The sequence below is a fragment of the Strigops habroptila genome, chromosome 2, assembly GCF_004027225.2.
Source record: "Strigops habroptila isolate Jane chromosome 2, bStrHab1.2.pri, whole genome shotgun sequence".
NCBI classification, from domain to species: domain Eukaryota; kingdom Metazoa; phylum Chordata; class Aves; order Psittaciformes; family Psittacidae; genus Strigops; species Strigops habroptila.
In genome coordinates, this window is record NC_044278.2 from 103,807,711 (window position 1) to 103,820,954 (window position 13,244).

At 37.6% G+C, this 13,244-nt stretch overlaps 1 protein-coding gene across 1 annotated transcript in view; it reads left to right on the forward strand.

The window, feature by feature from the left end:
- MIPEP (mitochondrial intermediate peptidase) overlaps window positions 1-13,244 on the forward strand; it is a 68,849-nt gene that overhangs the window by 6,069 nt on the left and 49,536 nt on the right. Inside the window, exons 4-10 of the mRNA XM_030475967.1 lie at window positions 625-711; window positions 1,621-1,684; window positions 3,492-3,674; window positions 6,228-6,384; window positions 6,820-6,868; window positions 7,517-7,577; window positions 8,226-8,278. Of these exons, the coding sequence (XP_030331827.1) occupies window positions 625-711; window positions 1,621-1,684; window positions 3,492-3,674; window positions 6,228-6,384; window positions 6,820-6,868; window positions 7,517-7,577; window positions 8,226-8,278 (654 nt within the window). The remainder of the gene's footprint in view (window positions 1-624; window positions 712-1,620; window positions 1,685-3,491; window positions 3,675-6,227; window positions 6,385-6,819; window positions 6,869-7,516; window positions 7,578-8,225; window positions 8,279-13,244) is intronic.

Here is a 13,244-nt window from a genome sequence, read left to right on the forward strand (position 1 = left end):
GCCCACTGCAGCTATGCTGATGTATGCATGTACATGTGTTTCATTCCGCACTGTGATTCCCACCCAGTAATCCAGGTCAACATACATACTTGTAGTTAACATGCCCTCAGATCTGATGGACATAGTATTGTCTAACACAGATACAGTGATGAGCATCTAGAAATGTTCCGGGGATATTAAACTATTAGTCTACTTCAGTGGCAGCCAGCAGCACGTTTATCTGATGGCAAACTTGAGCACTGATTTTTCTTTAATGGATTCCTTTCAAAATAAGGATGAGAAAATGGTTCTTCCACCCTTATGCTCTTGCCATGACTTTATGCATAAAAAATAAACTGTCAGTCTTAGACTTGCTCATATTTGCCACAAAATGCCATCCAGACATATTTTCCTGTTGGATGCGCAACGCCTCTTTCCATGCCAGTTTGTCGATACATCCTTTGTGTAGAAATTTTGTAGTTTTTAAGTGTGGTTGTGAACCAGAAAGCATTTTGAAAATACAGTCCTTGGTTTTTAAAGTTGCTTCAGTAAACATTAAGCTCTGCCTTTGAATGAGTAATGCCAAAAGACTGAAATATCAGTGTTTGTTGTTAACGTGTGATTCTTTTACTCTATTCTTTCCAGATTAAATACAGATGTTGAATTGTGTCAGAGTTTGAGACGTCTGCTAGCTGATGAAGTTGTTATGAATTCCCTAGATCCAGAAACCAGGTACTTATTAATGCTTATAAATTTTGATATTTATATGGTATATATCATTCCTTAATGTTCTTATATTGTGTTCTCTTAAATTAATTACAACTGGAAAACATACTACATCTCTGTTACTAACCTAATTGTCGCTGCTAAATTACCTGTACAGGAGTTAGGAAGCTTGTAGTTGTGTAGTCTTGGAGGATGTCTGTGTGACTGTACAGCATAAGATATGTTTAAGATGAATAACTGAGGTCTGTAAAAACAAAAAAATGAGAATTTAAGATTTTCTTCAGTAACACCATTTTGGTTAAAATGAGGTGCTGTACTGTGGTGTATATATCAGTGTTTTAGCAATAAAAACAGGGAACAGACTATATAACTTGATTTCAGTTTATAGAGTCTTAACATCTTTCAAACCAGATTATCAATATATTTATTTAAAGCTTACTTTGTGATTGCTGTAAGGTGTTTTATTAGCTGCTTATTCAGTTATAGCTTTGAATTATTTCATCACTGCCATGGTTAGACAAGCTTAATATTTGAGTAAATTTATTTCTTCTTTCCCCACTATGAAGGATGGTAAATTTGAAGAGGTCTTTTTCTAACTTGTTAGAATAAGTGGGGTGTCAGATTAAAATGGTAATTTGCACAAATTGGTTAAACATCTAGATTAATGTAGTGGAATTATTTTGAAGTATATTTTCAATGCAGATGACTAAAATAACAAGGGAAAAATCCTGTTTCAATCAGTAAGCTGGACCTAAAACATAGGAAGTCTGTGTCCATAATAACAATACTCATAAAAGTGTTGTTACTCTCTGTAAAAGAAATGAAACATAAATAACTACTAAGGACAAAATCTGTTAAGAAGTTATGCTTACTGTCAAATGAGGCTGTTTTAACAGGGATTTACTGTATTTTTAGGCAAGTGGCAGAACTTTTTATGTTTGATTTTGAAATCAGTGGCATTCATTTGGATGAAGAAAAGGTAACTTTTGACTACAATATCTGAACAGAAATTTGTCTGACTACCAAAGACCAGATAATGAAACATGTGGGACATGAATCATGTGATTCTAGGCCAGTTTGTCCTCCAAGATTCCCATTGTCCTCTGTGGAATTTTGTCTTCTCAGAAGTGACGAATTTTGTCTATTTTAAATCACTTCTAAAATGTGTTTTTTTTATGTTCTTTTAGATATTAGTTGGCTGTTCTTCCTAGTTTGTCCCTCATCGTTCCTTTGTTCTGAAGAGTTATAAGCAAGACCTGGGATCCTGCTTTCTTTGATTGATGTCTGCATCAGATATTTAAAATAGTAGCTTTAGCTGTCTGAGCAACCTCTTAACAGAGGGGGGAAAAGCAGCTCCCCATGCACTGTGGTGACAGGCTAATCAAGTAGAGTGTTTTAGAAAGGATCAAATGTGTGGCCAGGCTCTCCTTTAGTGCTCATGTAACCAGAAGTTGTAAATCTTGTTCAAAATTGAAGGTCTGGGCATGGTCTGACTACCTCTCTTGGAGCTTTTACATGCTTTTGCAGTAGTCAGTATCGGATTTGCCAAAACTGTCAGCTTTCACCATGCTTTGTGGTATGGATGCTCTGTTGGATGTCTGTTCATAGCTCATGTCCCTGTATAAAGTTGATACCTTGTTTATTTGAGTCATCCCCTCAAAAAAGATCTATACGAAGGCTCTTTTGCCAGATTTATGTGGTAAAGTTACTGTGAAGATCATGGTTGTGATTGTGTTTTGTGACCTGGAAAATGCTCCTAGAATATATTTTTACAATTAACTTTGTACAAAGAACAACTCTGAAACCTGGACTCTGGGTTTTATTTCTGATTTGACTATTGGTTCTAGAGTGCTTCATTCCTTTTCAGTTACAATTTCATTTGCCCCTTAATTTTGCACATTTTCCTCTTCCTCCCCTACCTATTTCACTTCTGTTGCTTGCTGCTCAGTGTTTCTTTTCAATTCTCATTTCAGACTTCAGAAATCCTTCACTGTCATAAGTTAAAATTTACTTCTGCTACAAAGAATTTCTGCTTTCTGAAATAAAACTCAAAAGATGTGTTTTTAAGAGTAAGGGTGGAATGAGAGGACAGATCTGCGGGTTTTGTCAATTTTTCAGGCTTTACAAGTATGTTGTATCTGTACCCTTAGGCTTTTCTTTTGAGCTATGAACCCACAGGCAATAGAGAGCATACTCGACTAACATGAGCAAGTTCACTGAAGCAGATATTACAGTAAGGTTAAACGTGTGAAATACTGTAATGTATGGTGATAACACCCTAAATCACAAACTCCTCAGGGAAAGGTTGAAATACCACAAATGCTTTTTGGTCTAGAGGAAATAGCGCAATACAAACAGTAACAAGTAAATTGTAGTTCTCCGTGTATTTCGGGACACTAGTAGGTTTTATCCATCTCAATGATGCTTCCTTTTTTTTCTCCACTGTATTTTACATAGCAGTCATATTAAGCATAATTTTATAAATGCTTGCAAGCAGCTAGCAAAGCTTAGGTAAATTATTATTAAACTCCACTGTACATTTTCTTATGGCAGAAACACAGGCATTTGCTCTCAAATGTCAATCCTGTATGAAATTATAGATCTGTATGAGCATCAGATCTTGTCGACTTTAGCCCTACGTTAGGTTTTTGCTGATGCTGTAGGTCTAATCTTAAATGTTGTATTTTCTGCTTCATTTCTGGAAAAGTCCTTTAAGGTTTTAGAAACTTCGAGTTCTGCTTGTACTATGAAGATACTATGTGTTTTGTACTTTATTTTTTTTACAGCGTAAAAAGGCAGTCAACCTCAACGTCAAAATATTGGATTTATGTAACGAATTCCTGACAGGAGCTCACCTTCCCAACGAGATTGACAAACATGTTTTACCAGAGCATATTTGGTGTAATTTTTCAGCTGAAGGCAATTACTTGCAAGTTGCTGGTCTGCATGCTGATTGTCCTGATGATCTGGTGTGTATTCCATGAGTTTGCTTTGGCGTACTCTATAACAAAATTTCGTATAAGTTATTTTACTTGTTACTGAGGCAAATGCATATGATTCATGATTATAATGTTATGACAAACAAGGAAGAACTGGTTTAGAATGTAATAATGAATGTCAGCCTTGGCTGTAGCAGCTATGAAATAATGGAAGCGATGATCCTGAATGGATTGAGGAAGAAGAGCGGCAGAATACAGAGCCTGGATTTCAGGCAAGCAGATTTGGGCTTATTCAATAACACAAGGATACTAACATAGTATCGGTGCATCATGATCTTTAGAAAGCCAAGCAGATATATTGGGAACCAGGCTTGGCAAGCAGGGAACTCCTGACAAAGCTTCATCTTCAAAAGGTAGCAGACATGAGGGGGGAGCAGGTACAGATACAGGGCAAGAATTTAGAAATACTGCCTGTGCATACAGGGATGTTGTCAGAAAGACCAAAGCTCAAGTGCAGTTGATGCTTGCAAGGGACATCAAAGGCAACAAGAGCAATTAGTACTAAAAGGCTGGACAAGCACAAGGTGGGCTCAGTGCTGCATAAGGTGGGTGACTTAGTGGCAGCAGATGCAGATGAGGCTGAGATGCTGATTGCTTTCTTTGCCTCAGTGTTCACCAATGTGTTCTTCCAGCTCACTGTGCTTAGGGAAGGGATTCAAAGAGAAGTACAACCAGCAGTTGATCAAGATATAGTTTGGAATTACTTGAGAGAACTCAACCTGTACAAGTCCTTGTGACCAGATGGGATGCATCCAAGGGTCCAGAGAGAACTGGCTATTGTTCTTGAAAGGCTTGCAGTCTTTGGTAGGCAGTGAAGATCAGGGAAGAACCACAATGGCTGGTGTGAATAATATGTTCCATCCACCTTCAGAAAGGCCAGAAAAACCAAGTGGGGAATGACAGGCAGCTTTACTTTGATCCCTAGGATGGTTCTGGAGCAATCTAAGGTAGGAGATTAGAGACTGCATTGGTGGACAACCAGATAGGTAAAAAGCCTCATTTAATGAATTACAGAATGCAGTTCTGTGAGCCAGATCTTTGGAGAAGCTCTTTGGAAATCATGTGATTTAGCTTGGAAGGGACCTCTGGAGCTTGTCAGTTTGAGTCTTATCCTGTACAGAGGAAGATCAAGTAGATCAGGTTTCTTGGTGGTATGTCCGGTTGAGTTTTGAACACTCTCCATTCCATGGATGGACATTCCATTACTTCTCTGGGCAGCGTGTTTGCCCATCCTCACATTTTTTTTTTTTTTTTAATCTCCTGGTATCAAATGGGAGATTGGTCTTCCAGCTTGTCTCCTCCTCTTGCTCTGCAGCTCCAAGAACAGTCTGGCTGCATGTTCACTGCTGTACTGCATGCTGTACTACTAAATATATGAAGATTAAGATCTCCTTTGAGCTTTTTCTCCTCTAGACTGAACAAACCCAGCACCCTCAGCCTTCATTCTGTGCCATGTGCTCCAGCTCTCAAACATTTTGGTGGCCCTATGCTGCATCCACTCTAGTATGTCAGTGTCTTTCTTGTCCTGCATAACCCAAATCTAGTCTGGACAATACCAAATAGAGGGAAGCAATCACATCCATGGACCAGATGGCTCTTTCTAATAGAGCTCATTATGCTGTTGGCCTTTGCTGCAAAGGCACACTGCTGAACTTTGTTCAAAGAAGGGGAATCATCTCCCTTACTTTATTTGCCTTTTTAAAAAAATAAAAGCCTACTGGAACAGAACAGGTATGAAATGACTTGTGAATTATTATAGTCATATTTTTTATAAACCCAGGACCTGCATTCTTGTTGAATATATTCTCCAAAGAGAGAAGCTTATTTCAAACACAGAAAGCATAAGTTCTTGCTGTATTTTTTTCAGCCTATTTCGCATTTACCAAATAAAGATCATCTGCAATTGGTTTGTGAAACATAAAAAGTGTTCTACCAAATTTTCTAAGGCTTGAGGTAATTTTTTTTTTTTTTTTAAGAGTTATAAAAAATACCAAACAAACCAGAAATAGGAGAAAGACTTGATTGTCCCTGGGCAGATGGGCAGACTAATAGTTTGCTACTTCAAAAGAAATAAGGCTTTTCTTTTTTTCTCTCCCTTGACCCTGTCTTTGGTTCTTATCAGATCCTTCCATAAGCCAGCTTAACTGACATGCAGAGAACGATTTGGCTTTCTTTTGGGTTTATTTTCAGAAGTTTTAGTGAGTTAAGACAGCCCACAGAGTGGACTGAGAAGCACAGATTTTGGCAGAAGGAGGGAAGCAATGAACAGGACCCTTCTTGGCAGTCTTGATATGTTAAGTTGTCTCACTGCATTTCCTCATTCCATCTTTAATGGATAAGAGATCTGTAATGGCCAGGCAGTCAGAATTAATATCATTAAAAGGCTTTAGGCCTTTTCCCAACAATATCAGTGAAATACAGCTGTAATGCCAGATCAGAAATTGTAAAACTTCAATTGCATCACTTGTTTCCCTTAGAAATTGCAATGTAGTAGTGTGACCTTTGAATTTCTTCTCTTATTAGGTGCGAGAAGCTGCTTACAAGATTTTTCTTCACCCAAACACCGAGCAGTTGAGACGTTTAGAAGAATTGCTTGCTAGCCGAAACAGTCTGGCACAGTTGGTCGGGTACGACACCTTTGCCCATAGGGCTCTTCAGGGAACAATGGCCAAAAATCCAGGTATAAGGCATGTGTGGAAGAAATCAAATGCACTGTGTTAGGTATGAGATCAAAAGTTGTTAGTTTCTTTTGCTAAGTTTGCACATGCTACTTCAGTGCTGTTACTTTTTGCTGTGTGCAATACTCATGCCTTATATAAAAGGCAGTAGTCACTGAGTAGGAACCAGTGTTTCTGTCAGAATCAGTGCTCACTCCTTCGATTATAAAGTTGCCAGCATGTAACTTTATGCATTATCCCAGCATGTAACAAAGTAAATGTGGTACTAAATTCTCTTGAAATGATGGTGTAGTGGTCAAAGGAGTAGTTCGCTGTTCTAAAAAGTATTTTGTTGTTCTAAGGGAGCCTGTTTTGTTTGGAATGTTTTGATGTAAACTTAATATCTTTTAAGGGAAAAAATCATGTTCTTACTTTTTTTCTCCCTATTTTACTTCTAGAGGCAGTAAGAGAGTTTCTAGAGAAGCTTTCTGACCAGTTATCTAAAAGGTATTTCTTTCTCACTAAGGCTTTTTTCTAACCATAACCTTTATTTCAAGAATAGAGGGACTTGTGCACTAATAAGTCAGTGCTGCTTACTATATGCTCTGGTGAAACAAAAAGCAAGACTTTCTCAGAGTTTTCAGGGGAGCTATTGATTTAGAATAAATTTTGCATTTGTGATGAGAGAACACCCAGCACTGAAGGCAGTGAGTGATATGCCAAGACATAAAGGCAGCAGCAAACAGGGCGACCAAGTTTAAGTGTTGAAGAATGCCTCTCCTGGTCTTCTCCTCATATGCACAACTCCATATATTTTAATCTATAAGGAAATTTCCCTGTTTGTCCTTCTTGCCTCCTTTAGTTCCACACAGCACAAAACAGTTTCATCACTGTGTATAAGTAGAATGTATTGTACAAAAGAAAATGCTTTGGGAGGTGTACAAGCAGAGTAAGAGGAGCTTGATTTGAATGTACTTGAATAACAGAAACAGAATGGAAAAGTTCTTTTATGGTAGTATATACGGGCCTGCCATTTTATAGAGTACCATCAATATCTGATGATGGGCATTTTCTTAGGACAGAGTATTACTATGTACTGTATTCCATTGCCCAAAAATGTTTCATTAACACTTTCATCATAAAAATATTTTTCAGAACTCAGAAAGATTTTGAAATTATGACAAAGATGAAAATGAAACTCAACCCCCAGAATTCAGTAAGTTAAATTTTCATGTGTGGTTTTCTGTTTTATTTCTTTTTAAAAATATAGTATAAGCTAACCTTGTTCTACGAGAAAAAATAACTCTATTTCAATGTAGAACACACAGTGTAATTAGAAAAAGAATCTTCTGGCTTCCAATGCTTTTTGAGTGCTTAGCTGCTATTAGTAGTAAAACCAAGCACTGGGTGCAAGATAACCGTTGGTTTATACAAAATGATACTGAGATAACCAAAACATAAAGTGGTGAAAGTGAGTATTACTTATTTTGAATTAATTGACTAATTTGAAAAATAAAGGCTGTACTTCAGGTTTGATGCAAGTCCAGTTTGCATACTGTATTGTATGTATTCTAATTCTGCATGTAACTAGTTTTATCTTTCTATTTGAATTGAGTGAATTTCTTGAAATCTGGTATGAAGTCCCATTATATATTGGAATAAGAAATACCATCTTCAAGCAGATTTGTAAAAAACCGATATATGATGCTATTTCTGATTATGGTTTTAGCACTGAATGTTTCCCATTATGTTTTAAAGTTCTGTGACTTGTCGAAACTGCAAAAATATTCAAAAGAAGAAAAACTTTTACTTTGGGTTCACTTGTTGTCCATTATTGTAATTATAAGCTGGAATTCTCTTTCAGAAGCTGATGCCGTGGGATCACCCTTACTACAGTGGCCTCCTTCGTGCTGAGAGGTAAGCTCCTTATGTTCATGATTCTGATGTAAATGAGTGTCTTTATTTCATTCCTTGCAGTAAGGATAAAGAAAGTCCTCAATGTAAACAGGATTTCCTTCTTTGAAGATGTACTTCAGTTTGAAAAAATAAAGAGTATCTGGTGGGGCAGTTGTTTGTAATATTTCTCAGTTACTGCTGGAATGCCTTTAGAAGGTTTTGGCTCCTTTGTTGTTTTACAGTGCAGTATGGGCCCTCTTTGAGGATATAAGAGGATGAAATGGTTTCAAAACAGCTAGCAAATCCTTACGCTTGTTTTGCTTTTACCTCTTAGCTGAGCTGCAGTAATGTTTAAAAATAAATTGTGATCACTAAATACAATCCAACTCCTCTTCATATTTTAACCATAACGTACTACTTACTGAACATGTAACTATCATCCCCTTCTACAGACCTGAAATAGCAACTTCTTGAGCAGATCTTCACTGTTTATGGATAGCATTCATTCTCATCTCTCCTGCAAAGACTGGGAAATAAATCCTCTACGCAGACTTAAATAGTGCACATAATGAGATGCCAGCTCTGAAAGATGTGAGCCCTGCATGTTGCCTTTATTAGATCGGCAGCAGTGACCTTTTAGGTTTGTGTTGGAAGAGATCATTTAAAGTTGTGCTTCTTTCACAAGAGGGGGAGGAAAAACCTTCCTTCACTGCAGAGTTGTAGGTTTTTGGGTTTTTTAAACAAACTTAGACTGGATGTATCTGGTGAAAGTAGTAGTTTACTCTGTATCAGAAAGCTATGGCACTATAGACACAGCATGGAAGGGATTGCCAGCGGTTGGCCTGGCTGTTCTGCTGCTTTCTTGTATATTGTTAGTGAGGCAGTAGTTTTATGGGCAGTAGCTCTAATATTGGCCTCGTCTTAAGCTACTGCATGCTCATGTGGGAACTGGCCTGTGTATGTGCAGCAGCATTTGTGTCTTAGGCGCACAGAACTTGCTGTGCAGGGGAGCGAGAGGGATGTCCAGCTTCTGGGTCTGCTTCTGGTAGCCAGTGTATGTATGGATTGCTTGTTTGTGGCATGGCCTGGGAGTGGCTGCTTTCATTTCAAACTGGAGAGGTAGCAGACACCCTTCTGTGAAAGTGGGAATGAGGTAGTGGTTTTACTGGAGGAGAGTCAACGTCCACCTAGCTCCAAATTCCATCTTAACAGTGGTCACTAGCAGTCTGTGGAAGAGCACTGTTATTCAAGGTAATGTCTTGTAGTTCCAGATCTCCTATACCTTGCCTGTATAGTGTCTTGAGAACTGCAATAATTAAATTCTGATACGCTGTACTTAATTACCGTAAAATGTTGATGAAATTTATTGTGTGTGTATCCTGTTTATTTTCTGCAATTCCTGTAGTGTCTGCTTTCCCTGTTTTCAGAATTAGTGTGTCCCACAAGAGTTAGAGCATTAGGTGTAGAAGGCTCTGTGTTTGTTTCTCCTACTGGAGGAGTATCTTCTGATACTGTCTTATTGTCCTTCTTAGATCATCTCATGAAGCTAACCATATTGTAATTGAGTTGCTGATGATCACAAATAGATTATTCTGCTCATCTTGGCATTAGGAAGAAAAATATTTCCTTTCCTTGTGGAGTTTTGTAAAAGGCGCAGTTCAGTTACTTTAAGAATTGCATAGCAGCTTTATGAAGGGAGAGCTGCAGGTAAAACAGACCAAGACATTGGCAATGTATCTTTGCTATTTTTTATTTATTCAGGCACCAAGTCTGGCAGCTGGATCAGTGTGAAGAATGTCCTGAACTTACATAGGGCCACCCTGACTATGGTGCAGGATTGGGGCCCAACCTTTTTCTCCCTTCAGTTTGGGCAGAAGCATTTTTTACTGGCAGGTATACAGCATCTACAAGACAGAGAAGGCAGAATAGTTTTCCTCTCCATCATGTGTGGCAGTGTTTTGCTAAAACCCAAGGGCTTAGGTGTTTCACTGTCCTGTTTTCTGTATAGTGGTCTGTTTTGGGAAAAAGTCCCCGATCTGCAGTGACTTAACAGTGCTTGACATTTATTCTGTCCGTATTGTAGGTATTTAACAGGGTACTCATGCTGGTTTTACTGTTACCTTTGTAAATGTGAATCTACCATCCTTTATCTTGTGTTTGTTTTTGCTGCTGTATGATCACATCTTTTCTTGAATGCCGCTTGGATGCTATGGTATGTTCAACACTTTTATAACTGGAATATGTGAAACATACCCGTCACAAAGCTTCATACCGGTGGGAGTTTGACTTTTAGCTGTTTGTTGTTATTCTCTTCTTGAGCCAGTTATTTTGTAGTATTATGTCTTTAAATAAAAGTGATGTTGTCTGGGTTTTTTGTGGGTTTTGGTTTTGTGGGTTTGTTTTTTAATTGTATGGTGTTTCATTTTATTTATAAGAGAAATAAAATAATTTATACTTATTGTATCCTATTTAATTTGCATTTTTGCATCATGGTATTAAAAATATGCTTTCAAAGAAGATATATTTACCTATTATGCATTTCTCTCATTATTAGTATTCTTTGTTTAGTAGATGAATTATTTTGTTCTTCAAGGGTTTCTCTTTTTTGGAAGAAATTTACTTCTAGCTTTATCTTTTATAGAAAGTCGTAATATGCTGTGAGCAGAGCATGGCTTACATCTTTGTCTGTCATGTTTTGAGACTCAGTAGTAGTTTCTGTGGTGGATTTCTGTATTGTTAGGAATTTCCTTTTTTTTTTTTTTTTCTGCTTAGTAAAATGTTTTTGTTGAAAGGGAAGCAAATGATGCTTTTGGGCTTTTCTTTTGGACTACTATTGTCACTGTGGCTCCAGCTGATCTACAGAACCATAGTTTCCTAGATATGATCAGGTACATAAGATGCAGATTATCTTTACAAACCTAGGTATAAAGAGACTACAGAGGCTTAGTTTTTGATTCAGTAACTTAGCTAGTATGTTGCATATTGCATCACTAAAGGGTGCAAGAAATATTAGATGGGACAGTGTATGTGTCTTTTGAAAAAAGTTTGTTTCCTATTTTGGTCTATATGACGCTATTTGCAAACAGAAATGCTGGGAACAAACCTTAGACAACGCGATCCTAATGTGATCTTTTATTTCCTCTTTAGTTCTCCACATTTTGACCAGCTACATCAGTTTGTCTCAAATGACACTGAAACTCATGGTGTGTTTTTAATGTGTCTATTTTATATCACTATGTTGTATATTTTATATGTATTTATGTATTTTATATTTATGTTTATTCTGTATTAGAAGAGGATTAAGGAAACAAATCCTTCATTAGATTCCTCAAAATTAGTTTTAAGAGCTGGATACTTACTTCTGAAGAATGTAGGATATTCACATGCGTTTGGACTATTGAATTTTAATGACATTTGCTGTCATACCAGGTTGCCTTTTTTTTTACACTCTGCCTCTATAGTCATTACTGATCATTTCTGCTGTTTCGTAAATCGAACAGCAGGAGGAGCTCCAGACTTAATTCACCGCGTCCGATTTTCTTTCTGTAAACTTAGCCACAATAATTTTGTTTCTGTCAGCTTTCACCAAGTCGTTTCCGTGGAAATTTGATCCTATTTCAAAAGTGTAAGTTTCTCATTGATGGTAACGGGATAGTTTACTTCTTTTCCCCCCTAAATTATGTTAAGTAGCCTCTCTGGCTTCAAACCCACACTTAAGACAGTTTAATGTTATTGTAGCTACAGTTGAAGTGGCAGAGAAAGTAGTTGTCAGTATAAAAGTACATCTAAGGGAAACTGAAGGCAAAAGTCTGAAATTCATGGTTGTATCTTAAAAGAAGATAGAGTAATTAAGAGAACCTCAAGAATTTTGGCAGGCTAAGGATAATAAACCAGTGAATGCTAGAACATGCTTCAGCCTTTAACAAGTAAGAAGATGTCTAACATGTATATTAAAAAAATAATACTGCTGAGTTTTAGTGTGGGCAAGTACCATAGTATTAATTAAATCCCATTACTTCTCAGTGAGTGCAGCTGCAGTTATAAATAATTCTCAAGGCCCTGATCTTGCAAAGATGTAGTAGCCTTGCTGACTTCTTCCTTAAAAAAACACAAGCCAACAAACAAAACAAAATGCTGGAAGAGGCCTTTTGAGGTCAACTATTTGCCTTGAAGGTGGGATTGTGTTTAAGCCCCTTCTGACAGAGACACAGAACTATTCTTGAGAGCTGTCGGTGGTGAGCTGAGCATATCTGGTGTTGACGCTTGTTTCCCTAACCTTTGGTTCTTATCAGGCTGGGCTGACTTTGCTGGCTATAAGTCACTTTGGGATTTTTGCCAAAATGTCATTGATTTTATTCAGCTTGCAACTGGGATGTGCTTGCAGCGTATTGCACTCTGTGCTGGTCGTCGTCTTTGAGACTGCAGAAATAAGTAAGACTGGCCTTGGGAGTGAACAAATCAATGCCAAAATAAGCTGTTTTCCAGCTGTGTATGAAAGAGAAGCCACCGCAGCAACTGCAAGCATTTTGGATCTTGGGGTGACCAGCTGAGCAGGAATTAGGAATAACTCATCTGTGTTCTTGCTGGGACTGTACATAGGCAGCCAGCTTCAGGGGAGAGTGGGCAGCCCTTTTGTTCTTTCAGAGGGGTAGGTTCAATACCAAGATACCTAAACATGACTGGATGTTTCTCAAGTTGCTAAAAGCTGCAACTAATGTTGAGGTTTGCAAGTTACTTGTAAACAAACTTGTTTGTGGCTGCTTTTTGTTGAATTGTTTTTAGTTTTATGGAAGAGTGTTCTCTGTTGGGAGCACCACATGGAAAAATAGCCCAAACCCTTTGTGGAATATGTGAGAAAACTGTCACTCTGGTCAAATTGAAATTTGAAGTGGAAGAATAATGCAAACTTTAAAAAGAACTGGGAAATCTTTCAACCCAAATGCTCATAAAGAAGGAAAACTTTCTATAATACCTGTTTATAAGCAAG